Here is a 15,100-nt window from a genome sequence, read left to right as displayed (position 1 = left end):
ACCCTCATGTGCAGTGTACATGACATAACTTACTTGAAAATTATAACTCGGTTTGCCCTAAAGAACATAACGTGCAACATTTTTAAACATTAAGTACAAAAGTAATCAATTTTAGAGGTAAAGGACAACGACTGAAATTTGGGACAAACATAAAGGACAAAACTTGTAATTTACTCCCTTATAAAAAACTAACTTTCTCACGATTTTTAAACGACCATTACTTTTGGTATGTTAATATATTTTTTTTTAAATTACACCATATAAACGAGTATTTTATTCTATTAATTTGAGTATAGTATTACTATAGTTTTTTCAATTAAAAAGTTGATATATTACGTGATTAACAGTGTTTAAAGGTGAGTAATAACTGAATCGTTAACCGAAATCGACCCAAAATCAACAAAAAACTAATTTACCGAAACCCAAATTAACCAAAAACGGTTATCAATTTTTTTGTACCCTCATTTAACCAAAATTAACCGAATGGAACCATTCATATTTTCATATATTTCTATCTTTTATACATTCAGTTCATGTATTTCATACTTATACCCTCATTTTATGTATTTGTACCTCCGTTACATGTACATATACATTCATTTCATGTATTTATACCTAAATTTCATGTATTTTCTTATCAAAATTTTTAGCCCAAGTTTGGTCTTGGCTATTAACTGAAATGAAATGAGTTAAACCAAAAACTATCAATCTAAGTGAATAAACTAAACTGCTTAATTGAAAACGGATTGATTAATGAAATAGATTAATTTATGACCTCGATTTCGGTTGACGATAATAATCTAACCAACCGAACAATGCACACCGTGGCAATGTCTGTGTTTCTCACCACATCACGCGCTATTATTTATCATCAGAAACCGGGCATGTACCAACCAAACAACAACGGTATTCAAACGAGTCATATATGGTTGATTTTTTATCATCACAAACTGAACATATACCAATCAAACAACATCAGTAGAGATATCGTATTCCTTTTTATAGAATTCTCGACGTGGCGGTATAAAATTCATTGAACACAAAGTAATATTCGCAATAAAGTAGTTTTTGGTATCGTAAGATATATCGAGTGTCTGTACGATACTGGTATCGTAATGGACTGATACCGACCAAACAACAACGATACCGGGATGGGTATTCGTTTTGTTGGGTTTTCAATAATTTAAAAAATGTGTCAATTGACAACGATTGCTATGCTGAGTGTTGGTATAGTACTGGTATTGTAATGAAACAGACCGATAATGATCAAAAACCCGCAGCGAAGCGCGCGGGAATCCATCTAGTATATATTATTGGAAAGTGGCTGGGAATAGTGATTTTATTTTTATAATGATATATAGCTTTTTAATCTTTTAATATTTAATATTATAATAGTTTGTTATTCTATTTCTTTTAACATATTTTTTTTCCTTTTTTATAACCATATTTTCTTTATCATTTGTTTTTTGTTTTTAATAGTTTTTTTAAATTATTTCCTTTATCAATTAATTTGATATCCGTTTAATAACTTTTTCTTGTTAATTTTTTCCCTCAACATTATGGTATAAGTTTTATTAAAAAAAGAAGTTGTATTAAAAAATGAGTACTTGTTTGGTATCGTAAAATGGTATGATGATAAACTGGGCCGATTCTAATAGTTTGACTTTCTAAACAACATGATTCATTTTCAAATAACGTTTGTTTTACATTATCATTTGTTTCGTTTCGCCGCAACGTGTGACATCAACAAGTATAATTGGAAAGTGATTGTGAATAGAAATTTGATTTTTATAATAATATATATAGTTTTTATCCATACTTTTATTATTTCAATATTAAAATAAATTACTATTATATTTACTTTAACCTTAAACATATGTCTTTAATTTTAACTTTTAATAATTTTCTTTTTTTAATATTACTAATATTATCTGAACGACATTAGTACCGCACCGTATAGCATCGGTATAGTTTTTTTATTAGCCTCATCATGTGCTTATTATTAGGTATAATTCGATAAAAGTTCCATTCGAACGAGCCATATATAGTTGATTTTTTTTATCATCACAAAACAAACATACACCGACCAAACAACAATAGTAACAGTACCAAATCCGTTTTTATAGTTTTCTCGACGCGGTGGTATAAAATTCATTGAACACAAAGTTATATTCGCAATAAAGTATTTTTTGGTATCGTAAGCAATATCGAGTGTCTGTATGATACCGGTATCGTAACGGACTGATACCTACCGAAGAACACCAGTACCAATATAGGTATTCGCTTTTATTTTCAATCTATATAAAACATGTGGTGAATGGACACGATTGTTATGTCGAGTGCCAGTACGAGTATTGTAATGAACCAGACCAATAATGACCAAAGGCCCGCAACTAAGCGCGCGATAATCACGCTAGTATATACGATTTGTGTAGGTCTTACGAACAATGTCTTTTTGGTCGTTTAGTGCTTTTTTAAGGTGATTTACATTTTCAGTCCCTCAAGTTTGTTTGGTTCACTTTTGGCCCTTGAAGTTTTGCATTTTTTGTCTTTAAGTTAAAGCTTTCTGAGTATTAATTCGAGTTTGTCTGTGTTTTACGCCAGCTTGCGGTATAGCTTCATGTTTGTCTTTGCCTACATTTGGTGGTATAAATTTGTGTTCTTTTTACGATTTTCTAGTTTTGGTCATTGTTTGCTTACTGCTTAGCACGATTTTTCGAACCCCGCGCTCGTGACGCAGGGGTTAATCTCTAGTTTTTTTATAACACGAAAATAGAAAATGGATTATTAATAAATATAGTTTGAGTAATAAAAAGAAAATGTAGAAAATGGTGATCATGTGAAAATGTAAGTATTGATAAAAATGTTCGTAGAGTTGGAAATAAAAAGAATGTTTTTATGATTTGTAGAACGTGTTTGCGAGTGCATTTAGCCTTTACGCACCAGGAAGTATCATTTTATTTTTGTGAGATTGAAGTTGTTGATATGAAAATACATTATCTGTTTTGATGTGAGATTAATTGAAGGTAAAATGCTTGGTTGTATGGGTTTGGTCATGACCCTTCTTGAGCCTCAATATCAATGTGTTATGTCACTCATCTTTAATCTACCATCTAAAACCACTACCCTAAGGGTATGGTCATGACTTAAACCACTAGTCTCTTATTGATTTTAATTTATCTTTATCTAAAGAAAAAGGAAATGATTTCTTGAAAAATAGAAAGGAGGACCATGGTTGTCATGGTTTAATCCATGCAAATCATGGTGGATCAAGCAAGGGAATAGTGTAGCCTTTTATTCATATTCCTAGATGATGAATCATGTCCCAACCATAACCCTCACACACCCTTATAAAATATTTGGCCAGTAATTGCCTAGAAACGAAACTCGAGTTAAACAATGAGGGATAGATGTGTGGATAAGGTTATCTACCAATACCAAGCGGAGAAGCTGCCAAGTCAGATAAATGGAGATCAGAAATACACACCTCTCATCTCAACCCTCCTTTAACTTAACCATTTTCTTCTTTTCTCATCCATCACAAAGCAAGCAAGCATCATCCATGGCTTCCACTTGTGCTCTCTCCATGGCTATGCCGTTGACCCACAAGAAGGCCACTCTCCCACCTACAACCTCCTTCTTCAACCCATTGACCCTTAACCTTAATTCCAAGACTACCACCCCAGCAGCAGCATCCAAACAACGCTTGGTGGTGGTGAAGAGCTCAATGAAGGAGAACGCCGTGACGGCGTTGACGGCCGCAGTTCTAACGGCGTCCATGGTGGTTCCGGAGGTAGCACAGGCGGCGTCCGGTGTGACTCCGTCACTGAACAACTTCTTGCTGAGCATCGGAGCGGGTGGGATTGTTCTTGGTGGGATTTTGGGAGCAATCATTGGTGTTTCTAATTTTGATCCTGTTAAGCGTGGTTGATTCATTCAAGTAATCCCTCCTTTTTTTCTTTCTTCTTGTTATTTATCTTCTCTGTGTAATCTCTTTCTTTATATAAAAACCTACCTTCATCCCTTATTATTATAATCTACTCATTTATTTTTGTTTTATCTTACATACATACAACAAACTAATATTAACTATTTTCGTCAATTTGAGTTTAGTGCAATACTTTATTCGACCTGTCCACAATTTATTACAACATAATTGGTCTAAAACATATCACAAAGGTTAGAACATGTAATAATAGAGTAGTGAATAAAGAAGGTTATTTGTAATTGTGTTATCTAGAAATTAATTAATTCTAGAAAGTTGTATTTGATCCTTGTTGAAGAAATAATTAATACTAGAAAGTTGTATTTGATCGTTGTTGAAGAAAATGAAGTTATATATACAACAGGGAGATGTAATTAAAAAGAAATGCGCCTTTTGTAAAATTGTTTACTTTTTATGGCGATGGTATTGTTACACGATAACAAATGTTTTTCAGTTCAAAACACCAAAACAAAATTAGTATGTTTCAAATAATTTCATGTTTGTTCTTATGATCTAAAAAATGTACACATATACATTGTGTATCTCTCTTGTTAGATATACTATTCTCAAAGCATTTCAACATCTTTTTCTTAACCATTCAAGTGTGACAGACACTAAGCACTTCAATAATTCAATGTAGCATCTTATATTCGATCACCCCGTGTTTCAATTCTTAATCCCGTACTTGAAAGAAAGAAAGAAGGAAAGAAACGAAAGAAATCGATTCTCTTTTTCATCATGCCAGTGATGAGGTAGCTATATGAGTTTATCGAATTTTTTCTTGTCATAAATCATAATTGGGCTCAATCTCCCGTGTCATTTATGTCCATTGGGCTTATATCGATGTTTTATATATGGTGTTACAACTCTTAGGGGGCGTTTGGTTCATGGAATGATTTGGAATTTGTATATGAATTACAATTTGAAGGAATTAGATTTGGAATTTAAGCATTTCAATTGGAATTGGAAATTGTTGGAATTGGAATCTCAATTCCATTTTTGTTGTGTTTACTTGTCAAATGAATTGGAATCCATCACCCCAGCACCCACAACCACCAGTTCGTGTTGAAGCGGTTCGCGTCGAAACGGTACGGGTCGAAACGGTACGCGTCGAAACAGTTCAGATCGAAACCAGTATGGGACGAAATGGTACAGGTTGAAACGGTATCGGTCGAAACGGTTCGCTTTGAAACGGTACGGGTCGAAACGGTTCGGATCGAAACCAGTATGGGTCGAAATGGTACGGGTTGAAACGGTACGCGTTGAAACGGTATCGGTCGTAACGGTTTGGATCGAAACCAGTATGGGTCGAAATGGTACGAGTTGAAACAGTGCGGGTCGAAACGGTCGAAGATTCCAATGAATTTACTTTAATTCCTTCACAAATGATTTTGAATTCCTTTAGTTAAAGAAATTTGAAGGAATACATGCCTAATTCCAATTCCAATTCCATTGTCAACCAAACACATGAAGATTGGAATTGAGATTCTAATTCCATCAAATTCTGTAAACCAAACATCGTAAGAGATGAAATATCAATTCCAATTCCCTTAAATTCCATTGAATTCCAACGCCCCCTTAAACTTAATTAAATCAGATTATAAGAAGGTAACAAAACATAATAAAAGCCTACATACTTGAAATAGTAAAGCATTTGTCATATTTCTCATTTATTTAGTGCTACCCCATGTTTTTTAGTATATATGCGGTGTAATACCGAGCGACAAAATTTCGATACCAACCCTTATGAAATTTTGAAACCAACAACGATAAAATTTAGATACCGATTTTAAGAAGAATATGTAAGATTTTAAAAGAATATAAATACAATTGTATAAAAACCTATTATAAAGTAGAAAAAACTACAGAAATCTTTTATCTTATACCCAAACTGTACTTCGTACTTTTCACTATGAAATCGACAAAAATCAACCTTCATGTTTTGTGACACCTTATAACCTTTACACCTAACCACGTCAAAAAAGCCAGTTAAATGGTCTCACATGCAATGCACGTAAGGGCATTTAAGTCATTTCCCTTCTACTTTTAATATTCATTTAAACTAATGAAACCTTAACTGTATAAATGTTCTTCTTCCCATGTTATCAACTTGTTCACCACCATTGGCACCCATCCCCACCCCTCTCTAAAACACAACCATTCACCACCATGGCACCATTGCAACCCATCTCCACCCTTCTCTGAAATACAACCACCACTATTCGCCACCAACGTCCCCTATCCCCGCCCTGCCCTGAAATACACAACCATAGAAACATCAAGTGAAATTAAAACACAAAAACTCTAATTTAGAAACAAAAAAGAAAAATTAAAGCTACGAATAACACGTGATGAACACATGGCAATTCTAAACACACAAGACTCTTTGCTAATCAATGATTTGCAAAAGTAAATAATAGGAACACCGCACACAACACAATTTTTCTTCAATTAATTCTCGAACTTATGAAAGATACAAACCGGAATAACAAAACAAATTGATATCCTTTAATATAAAACAACTAAAATTGGTTGAAATTTACAAACAAATACAACTATTTTGGACTTAATTACACAGATGATATCATCAATTGAAGCAACTTACAACCAAACTACAAGCTCAACTCACACCGACAAATTATATAAAACAAAACTAAATGAATAATGCCGCTAGACCCAAAATTTAATACAAACTGCAACCAAACCTCATAATCTCGTTCAAATAACTCATAAAACACCAATGAATCTGAATCAATCACCAAACGACGTCGCTCTGGTTGCCACCGGTGACAGCTGGACTTCCGTCACCAATGCCACCCATTTCCGCCCCTCTGTGAAATACAAAACCATCACACCGCTGCCACCATTTTTCACCACCACAACCACCCATCTCTGCCCCTCCCTGAAATACAACCACCATCGTTCACCACCAGTGCCACCCATCTCCACCTCTCTCTAAAATACAAAACCACCACACCGCTTCCACCACCGTTCACCTCCGTTCACCACCTATCTCCGCCCCCACCAACCACCGTTTACCACCACAACCACCTCTTAGATCTAAAACTGATTCTCTTTCCCTAACTTTTTATCTCACACATTAGGGCGTTTGGTTGCTGATGATGATGGTGGAGTTTTGTTGAAGAAGATGGTGGCTGGTGACAGTGGTCAACTTGCCAGAGAAGGTTGAAGGTAGTGTTTGGTGAGGTGAGGTGGTTGTAGTCGTCTAATGTTTCTGTAAAGGGAAGAATAAGATTTAGGGGGTGTTTGGCCTAGCTTTTATTTTTTGGCTTATGCTTATATTTTAAAGTAGCTTATAGCTTATTTTTTATGATTTGATAAGCACTTTTTAAGTGTTTGGATTAGCTTATAGCTTATTTTATATCATTTGCCCTACACAAAGAAGCTTCTTCAAATAAGCTAAAAAACCATCAACAAATAAGCTTCTTCAAATTAGCTTATATAAGCTAATAAGCATAAGCTTAAAAAGCTAAACCAAACACCAAATTAAGCTTATTTTGTAAAAAAAGCTAAAAAAGCTATAAGCTTTATTAAAAAAGCTAGGCCAAACACCCCCATAGTAGAGAGATATTAAAGAGAGACAAAGATAGAGTGAAAGAGTGGGGTGGGTTTTATAATAACAAATGTGAAATGACTCTAATGCCTTCACGTGCAATACATGTGAGGGCATTTAAACAAGATAACAAACGAGGTTAGTGGTAAAGGTTGACCCTGTAGCAAAACATGAACATAAAGGTTGGTTTTTACCGATTTCATAGTGAAAGGTACGAAGTGCAGTTTAAGTATAACATAAAGGATGATTTCTGCAATTGTCTATAAAGTAATTAACAAATATAAAACACCTAAACCCATTTTATACAACTTAACAAATAAACTCATTTAAACTAACCCCATTAATCAGTATACTTAGATATCCAATAACTATTTTAAATATTTAAGCCCAAACACCATTAGCCCACCCATTAATAACAATAAAAATTAACATAATAAAAAAAATGAGATAGCGGCATTTTTTATTGACCGTTCCCACCCACAAATCAACTTTTCAAACTAAAAACTCAATTAATGATTCTGTCAAGACGTCTATTGTTGTCGTTTGTAGGGGTGTGCATGGGTACTCAAATAGAACCAAAAGCCGAAAATTAGGTTTATGGGTTTTTTTAAGACCGTCTGGTTTCGGTTTTCACCATGGGTTTGGTTCGATTTCCGTTTTTTTCCAGCTTTATCACTTGGGCTTGAAAATTTTGGGCCAAATTATTTGCTTTATCTTTTTATTACGTTAGTTAATCCGAAAAGAAAAAAAATATTTAGCAAAAGGAATTTTCGATTCGCATGAAAAAAATTCATGAGTCCATGACTACTCCTATCTGTGTGTGATGTTAGATTCAGTTAAATTTGTTACTAACTCCACATTCACATGTTGGTTTGTTAACTCATTGCTTCATAACCCATTTACTTAAAAATCATATGAAAGTTTTACACTTTTGAATATGGTTGTAAAAATCCCAACTAGCATTTAATTAGTCATTGATGTGCTAAAAGCAGTTTAATAAATATTAACTAAATTAACCCTAAATTAGACATTAAGTTAAACTCTAGACTCTCTAAAACTAGTCTAAACTAATAACCGATAAATGAACCGATCGACTCTAGAATAGCTAAGTAAGTCGGATATCGAACCCACGAGACTCTATTAATTACGTTAGCTAGACTCACTAGATTAATCTACTGACACGACTGAATTGTTTTTAAATTTTGAAGGGGGGGGGGTGTTCTAATAACCTAAATTGCAATTAATTAAAGACTAACTACTTAATCGAACTAAGACGCAAACTGGGATTTTGAAAATAAATTAGGACACTCACTATAAATGAACGTCACCTCGATGCTATCGAACCACTCTAGCTTCTTGGTTGCACCGTCATTACCAGTGAATGTCTTTGGGTTGCAAGCAACAAAGTGCTTGTAGTTAAAGGTGGTTAGTTTAGGTGGGTCAACTTTGGAGTCGACTGAAGTGTTGGGGGAATTGGCGGCGTTGATTTTGCTAACGATATCGGGTATCACTTGGGCCATTTGCTTGGCAATGAACAAGATCATCTTCTTGCTTGAGCCCGACTTGGAGCTCTTCATGGAGTTGGAGAAACGGTTAGAAGACATCTATGAGATCGAGTAAAAGGAGAGGATGAGACTTGATCATAAGGTGTTTGAAAATAAATTGTGTAATTTAACATGTATCATGTCACATAACACGTAAGTTTCAAGTAGTTCACATAAGCATAAAAAGAATTCACTTTGAATAATCACAAATATTCATGATTGTGAAATAAGAGTGTCTTCACATATTCGTGTGTGTACTATAGTTCGTCTTATGAAAGACTTATATATTAAAAAAAAAAATAAGATGAGAAGCAAATATGGAGAATTTAAGTAGTTTTAAGCAAGGTAACAAGAATGATCAAGTACGGTTTTTTCAGAGCCATTAAGAGTGTTGATTTGAGATTCGAATACCATCTCCATCAGTACTCCTAACTAATTTTTGCCTTCTACTGAGTCTCACCAAACTCTATCATCGGATTTGTAATTAGCAATTGTCCCAAATGCTTTCGATGTATGATTTTCTATGACAACCAAAATAGTAAACCTTTTTTAATAATAATATCCAAACCATCTTAAAGTTTTCTCGTAAACGTTAAAATCCTTTTTTTCTAAAAATAGAGTAGACATTTTAAAAAATTTAAATAAAATATAATTCAAGGCCAATATTTACAATCCAAAAACGGGATTGCAAGTGGTGACCAAAACTTGGTCCACAAGAAACCTTGCAAATATTAAAAAATTAATCAAGCTACAAAATCTCTTTTAATCCATATTGGGGTTCTTCAGTCTTATTCTTAGGTTGGTTGTTACCGAATACACCCCTTCCATGTGGCCGGTGGAAGAGCGTTACACACCGCCCCAAACGGCGTGAGTGAAGCTGCATATTTTTGTCGCCCAGGCCCCCTTCTCGAGCGTGAGAAGGTTTGAGGGTGGTGGGTGAAGATTTTCATTCAATCATGTTATTCCCTTTCATCTAATTTATTTGATTTATGTATTTTGTATATTATTGTAATGTAATGTAATATGTGGTGGTAGTGAAACTATCACACACAAGTGAAAATAAGTGAATATCATGCCAACGTGGGAGTGATGTGACTCGATCAGTTTTTGACGTGACAATGAAAGTTAGTAAAATGATAATGCATAGTCTTAGCACATAGTGCTTTACATAAAAGCACACACCATACACATACACACGATTCAATCTAAATGATTTACTTCTTTTTAACGGCCCTCGTATTCTTGCTAGTGATTTACATGAAAGTACACATAATAGAAATATTAACAAATGAAGTTAAATGAATACACAAGTGTTTTATCAAGAAAAAAAACAACTTAATAACATTTTGGAAACAAAACAATTCCTATAATCAAGTCGGGTAAAATCCTGATCATGTATCCCAAGGCCAGGTGAGCATCTCCACAGTCCACATATCCGCATGAAATTATTTTTATACCAAACAATATTGTTTGCATTACATACGAGGAGCTCATAAATTTAATTTTTAATTATTTGAGTGGAAGCTTCACAGAAGATCACCTATCTTAGGATTGCTTCTAAAACGAGTGCACCCAACTTTAAAGTTCTCATTTCATCCATAGTCAATGCACCCAAACGTATTGGACTATTGATGTTATTTGAGTCGGTCATATTCCTTATGATATGGTTTCTCTAATATGGATTAGAACAAAACATAAGTCATGTCATGTTATTTGAGTCGGTCATATTCCTTAGGGTGAAGGGGGTGCACCCCTAATTAGGTGAGTGAATTTTTTTTTAACCCAATCATACGTTGCCATGTCATTTCCCCTCTATAACTCCTCTCTTGTCCAAAAACGTACGGGGTGCACCCCTCTTAGGGGAGTTGTTTTTTTATTAAAAAAAAAACAAAAAGATGATTGGTTGTTACAAGCCATGGGGCCCACCATCAATTATATTCTTGTTCGGTGTCTAAACCCCCAACCGCCTCACCGATTTGGGCTACCGCATGGTTGGCGGTGTCTTACCGTTCGGTTGTTTGGGTCACCGAAGGGGGTTGCCGAAGGCACCCCGTGTACCCTTATGACGGTATGGTTGGGGTGAGTTAGGGTGTTTGAGTTTTTTCTACCCAATGATATAAAGTCATGTCAACTCCCCCCTTCACTCCCCATTTTCTACTCAAGCACTAGGTATGGTTCAAACAACCACTCAATTAAAAAATAAAAAATTTTAATTGGTTTTTCTCTCCTCTCTCTCTCCTCCATCACTCCTCCACCTTCGGTGAATAGTCACCGATTTCTCTCCCTCTCTCCTACTCCCCACTCGCCATTTAAACACTAAGGGTGGTTCACCGATCGGTGAAACCATTCCCTGATCCCACTCAAACAAGCCATACCGACCACCCTAATGATGTGTGTTGATGCAACAAACACGGGACCAAGGATGGTAGCTAAGCTGGTTAGGCAAAAGGGCTGAAGGGTTCAGTTTTGCCTAACGCAGGTCGCGGGGTCCCTCCACGTTTGCAAAACGTGGAAGGAGGTTCACTAGTATGTTTTTGTTATTTGCTTTGAGGTTCTTTCTCCGAGGCCAGCTCGGATCCAGAAAAGAAAGCAAATGGAACGAATGTAAGATGAATCAGGTGAAGAGTTGTTTGGAAGTGACAAAGAACTCTTTGAATGACTAGAGATAAAGGAATCTCTGTGTTTTCGGAATGTCTTTGAAGTGTTCAGGAGCTGTCCTCTTATAGTGGAAGACTCCTCCTGAAATGGCATAAACTATACTAGCGAGACCTGTTTGCATATGGAGGGTTTCCCCTTTTGGGGTTGAAGGCTTTGGACCCCTGGTTAATAGAGTGTGCCTGTGCAGACCTGCTCTGACTTTGTGAGTTGGTGAGCATGGGTTGGTGAGACTAGTCCTTGGACATGACTGATTACTGTTTCTCGATTTCCTCATTTTACAGCTTTTTATCCGATGAACCTTTCAACCTTTTAAGCTCTTTGCATATTAATCATTTTGTTTATCCTTGGGCTACCCCCGTCGTCAGCCCCCCAAGTCAGAGGTTTTTGGGGTAGTATACTCAAAGACTTCTGACTTTTATGCACGTCTTTTAAAGGCTTCAAGGGTTCGTTGCTTGGAGGCTTGAAAGGTTTGAGGCAGTTACTTTTTTGAATTTTGAATTTGAAACGATTTGACAGTTGATTTGATTGACATGTGTCAGGCGGCGGTTTTGCAGGTACCATTTATTTACCTTTATTACCCTTACTTTATTATCATATTTATTTTGTGTTTGGAAAATTTCTTCACTTTACTCTCAATCATTCACAGTATCATTCCTCAGGTTAGTTTCTCTTCTTCATTTTCGTTTTTGCTTTGTTCAATCATGGGTGCCCTTAAGGATTTAGCGAGGTCATTTTCTCGAATGACACAAGAGGAAGTAGACCTGTTTTGCCTTGAATATGGTATTGATAAAAAGTTTAATCCAACCGCCCCTTCTTGCGATGTTTTTATTGACAAACCGATTCCTGGTTCGATTGCTTTGTATTGTCGCCATTTTCAATGGTCCAATCTTCGTTACCCTTTTTCATTTTTTGTTCTAAACTTGCTTGAGTATTACCGAGTGTCTTTTGGGCAAGTTCATCCAAAAGGAATGGCTAGGGTTTTGCACTTTGAAGTGCTCTGTCGTGCTCTTGGCTATGATCCCTCTCTGTTGCTTTTCCGGAGGTTTTTTCGTTTAGCCAAAAATGGCGATTGGTTTACTTTTGAAACGACAAAGGTTGATACTTGTCTCATTTCATCCATGGTTACAACCCTTGGATCCTGGAAGGATCAGTTTTTCTGGGTTTCTGATTCTATCATTCCTTTCAAAATGGTATGGAGGCGTCCGGATGCTGTTCTCAATGATCCGGAGCCTTCTGAGTCTGATTGAACGATGCCTTTCTTTCAGCCATTCGGGGGTGCCCTTCGAGGGTTCGTCCCTTTCCCGAACATTTGTTAGTGCTTTTAGGGGTTAGTAATATTTGGGCAAAAGCCGATCGGGATCCGGTGTTAATGAGAAATGGCCTTGGTATGCATTTTCCCCTTTTATGCCTTTTTACTTTACTTTGTTTGTGACTTATTTTTCTTTATTTGTTTTTTGCCAGTTATGTCTGCTTTGGATTTTATCAAAAGTGACGACACGTCTGATGTTGTTTTTGAGGATGCCCCGACTGTTCCGGGTGAGAATGTTGTGGTGAGAACTTCCGAGCAAAGGTTTGAGGGCACGGGTTATGCTAATGTTGCCAATGTTAAGGGTTTTACCAAGTCTACTGCCCCTAAGTCTTCAAGTCGCCGATCTTCTCGTCGTTTGCTGAAAGCTGGGCCTCAATCCACTTCCACTGAGCCAGTGGATTTGACTGATGATATTGAGGTTTCGGAGGATCAGGTTGAAGCGGGTGTTGAACAAGATAAGGAGTTGGTTGTTCATGGCAAGAAGGTTCGAGGTAAGAAGGTTATTCCTGTTCAAGAATCTTCAAGCAGGGACGCTGGAGGGTTGGACCCTGAAGGTGTTTATGTGCCTGCTTGGCAAGTGAAGAATGATGATACCTTCAAGGATGCTGCCGTTTGTGAGGATGCACTTAGTCATCTTGCTCCTCCCTCTGTTCGTGAAACCATTGCTGAGATGGACGATGACTTTATGTTATCTCGCATGGTTTTAACCACTTGTAACCTTGCTGCCATGCTTCCCCAAGGGATTACTCGCTTTCGCCAAAGGATGCGGGAGTATGAGGATTTTTCTAAAAAGAAGGACAAGATGAAATCCTCCCTAGCATCAATGAAGAAGGAAGTGGCTGGGTTTGCAGAGAAGGAGGCAGCGTGGAAGAAGGAGATTGATGGTTTGAAGAAGATGCATGATATTGAGATGGGTGACCTGAGGAAGAGCTTTGAAGCAAATTTGTTGAAGTTGAAGGCTGATCGAGAGGCCTTGTCCGTCCAGCAGCAGGCTTTTCGTGAAGAAAAGGAAGGGTTGAAAGCTTCAGTTGGTCAGGTGACTGCGGACAATCAATGGTTGATCGAGCATGGTTTCCAGCAGGTGGTTACTTACCTTTTGCATTCCAAGGAATTTAACTCCGCCCTTGGTGATGTTTACACAAAGTTGCTGAACCTGGGGAAGCATCAAGGCCTTACTGCTGGCTATAAACTTCATGAATCTGGACAACCTTTGGAGAAGTCCCCCATGTTTCGCCCCGAGGCTTCTGATATCTTCAAGGCTTCTGTTGAGCAGATGGAGAGGCTAACCTACCCTTACATTCATGAGGTATCCTCTTGCTTTGGTAAGCCTTTGTCTGTTTTACAGGGATTGAAGCCTGAGGGTTTGAATGAGAAAGTTTGTGCCGAGGTTTTGGATTCCTTGTCAAGGAAAAGGTCATACTCTGGGGATAGTGATGATACCCTCTCGAGTTTGCCTGAGGCTTCGAAGGATGCCGGTTTAGAGACCTCTGCGGTTGGTGGTGAAGAAGGGGCTAAGATGAAGAAGACTAAGAAAGCCAAGAAGTCTAAAGTTGAAGGTTCTAAGCCTTCTATTAACTGATATTTATTCGTAGCTTTCTTAGCAAACACTTTTATGTCTGTAATGGTTTAAACAATGTTAGGTTTTTGGGAACCCTTAAGGTTCCTGTGGTTGGTTGGGCCTGTATGGCCATTTGAACACTAGTTTTACTTGCAAGTCACTAGGGCTTGCTTTGACTATTTTCTGAAGGTCTTTTATGGCCTTCCTAACTATGACATGATGGTTGTTGTTTGTGTTATTTTTGTTTGCTCTAGTTGCTTGGTTTGTCTTGTGAGGTTTCAACCCTTCAGGCTTTTTGTGTAGTGGGTTGAAGCCTTTAACCTTTCAAGCTTGTTTTCTGTTGGCTTGAAATTTGGGTACCTTTTGGTTTGGTTTGCATGGTTAGTTGATAAGTTCGTTTATCTTTTGTCCCTTGTTTTTATTTTCTTGCCTTGCCTTTGTTTACTTTGTCTTTATGTTTTTTACACTTTAA

The 15,100-nt window shown here is 36.7% G+C and overlaps 1 protein-coding gene across 1 annotated transcript; it reads left to right on the top strand.

The window, feature by feature from the left end:
• The first annotated feature begins 3,464 nt into the window (after window positions 1-3,464).
• Window positions 3,465-4,057, top strand: LOC110928439. The gene has a single exon (XM_022171459.2). It carries the CDS (start codon window positions 3,467-3,469, stop codon window positions 3,929-3,931), a length of 465 nt encoding a protein of 154 aa, XP_022027151.2. The 5' UTR covers window positions 3,465-3,466; the 3' UTR covers window positions 3,932-4,057.
• Window positions 4,058-15,100: the final 11,043 nt, after the last annotated feature.

This window comes from Helianthus annuus, chromosome 3 (assembly GCF_002127325.2).
Source record: "Helianthus annuus cultivar XRQ/B chromosome 3, HanXRQr2.0-SUNRISE, whole genome shotgun sequence".
Lineage (NCBI taxonomy): Eukaryota > Viridiplantae > Streptophyta > Magnoliopsida > Asterales > Asteraceae > Helianthus > Helianthus annuus.
Note: the sequence above shows the minus strand (reverse complement) of the source record. Positions and strands in the feature narration are given on the sequence as shown.

Bases quoted from the DNA above. Each gene is read 5' to 3' on its own strand.
- LOC110928439 (XM_022171459.2), top strand. From the start codon at position 3,467: ATGGAGATCAGAAATACACACCTCTCATCTCAACCCTCCTTTAACTTA.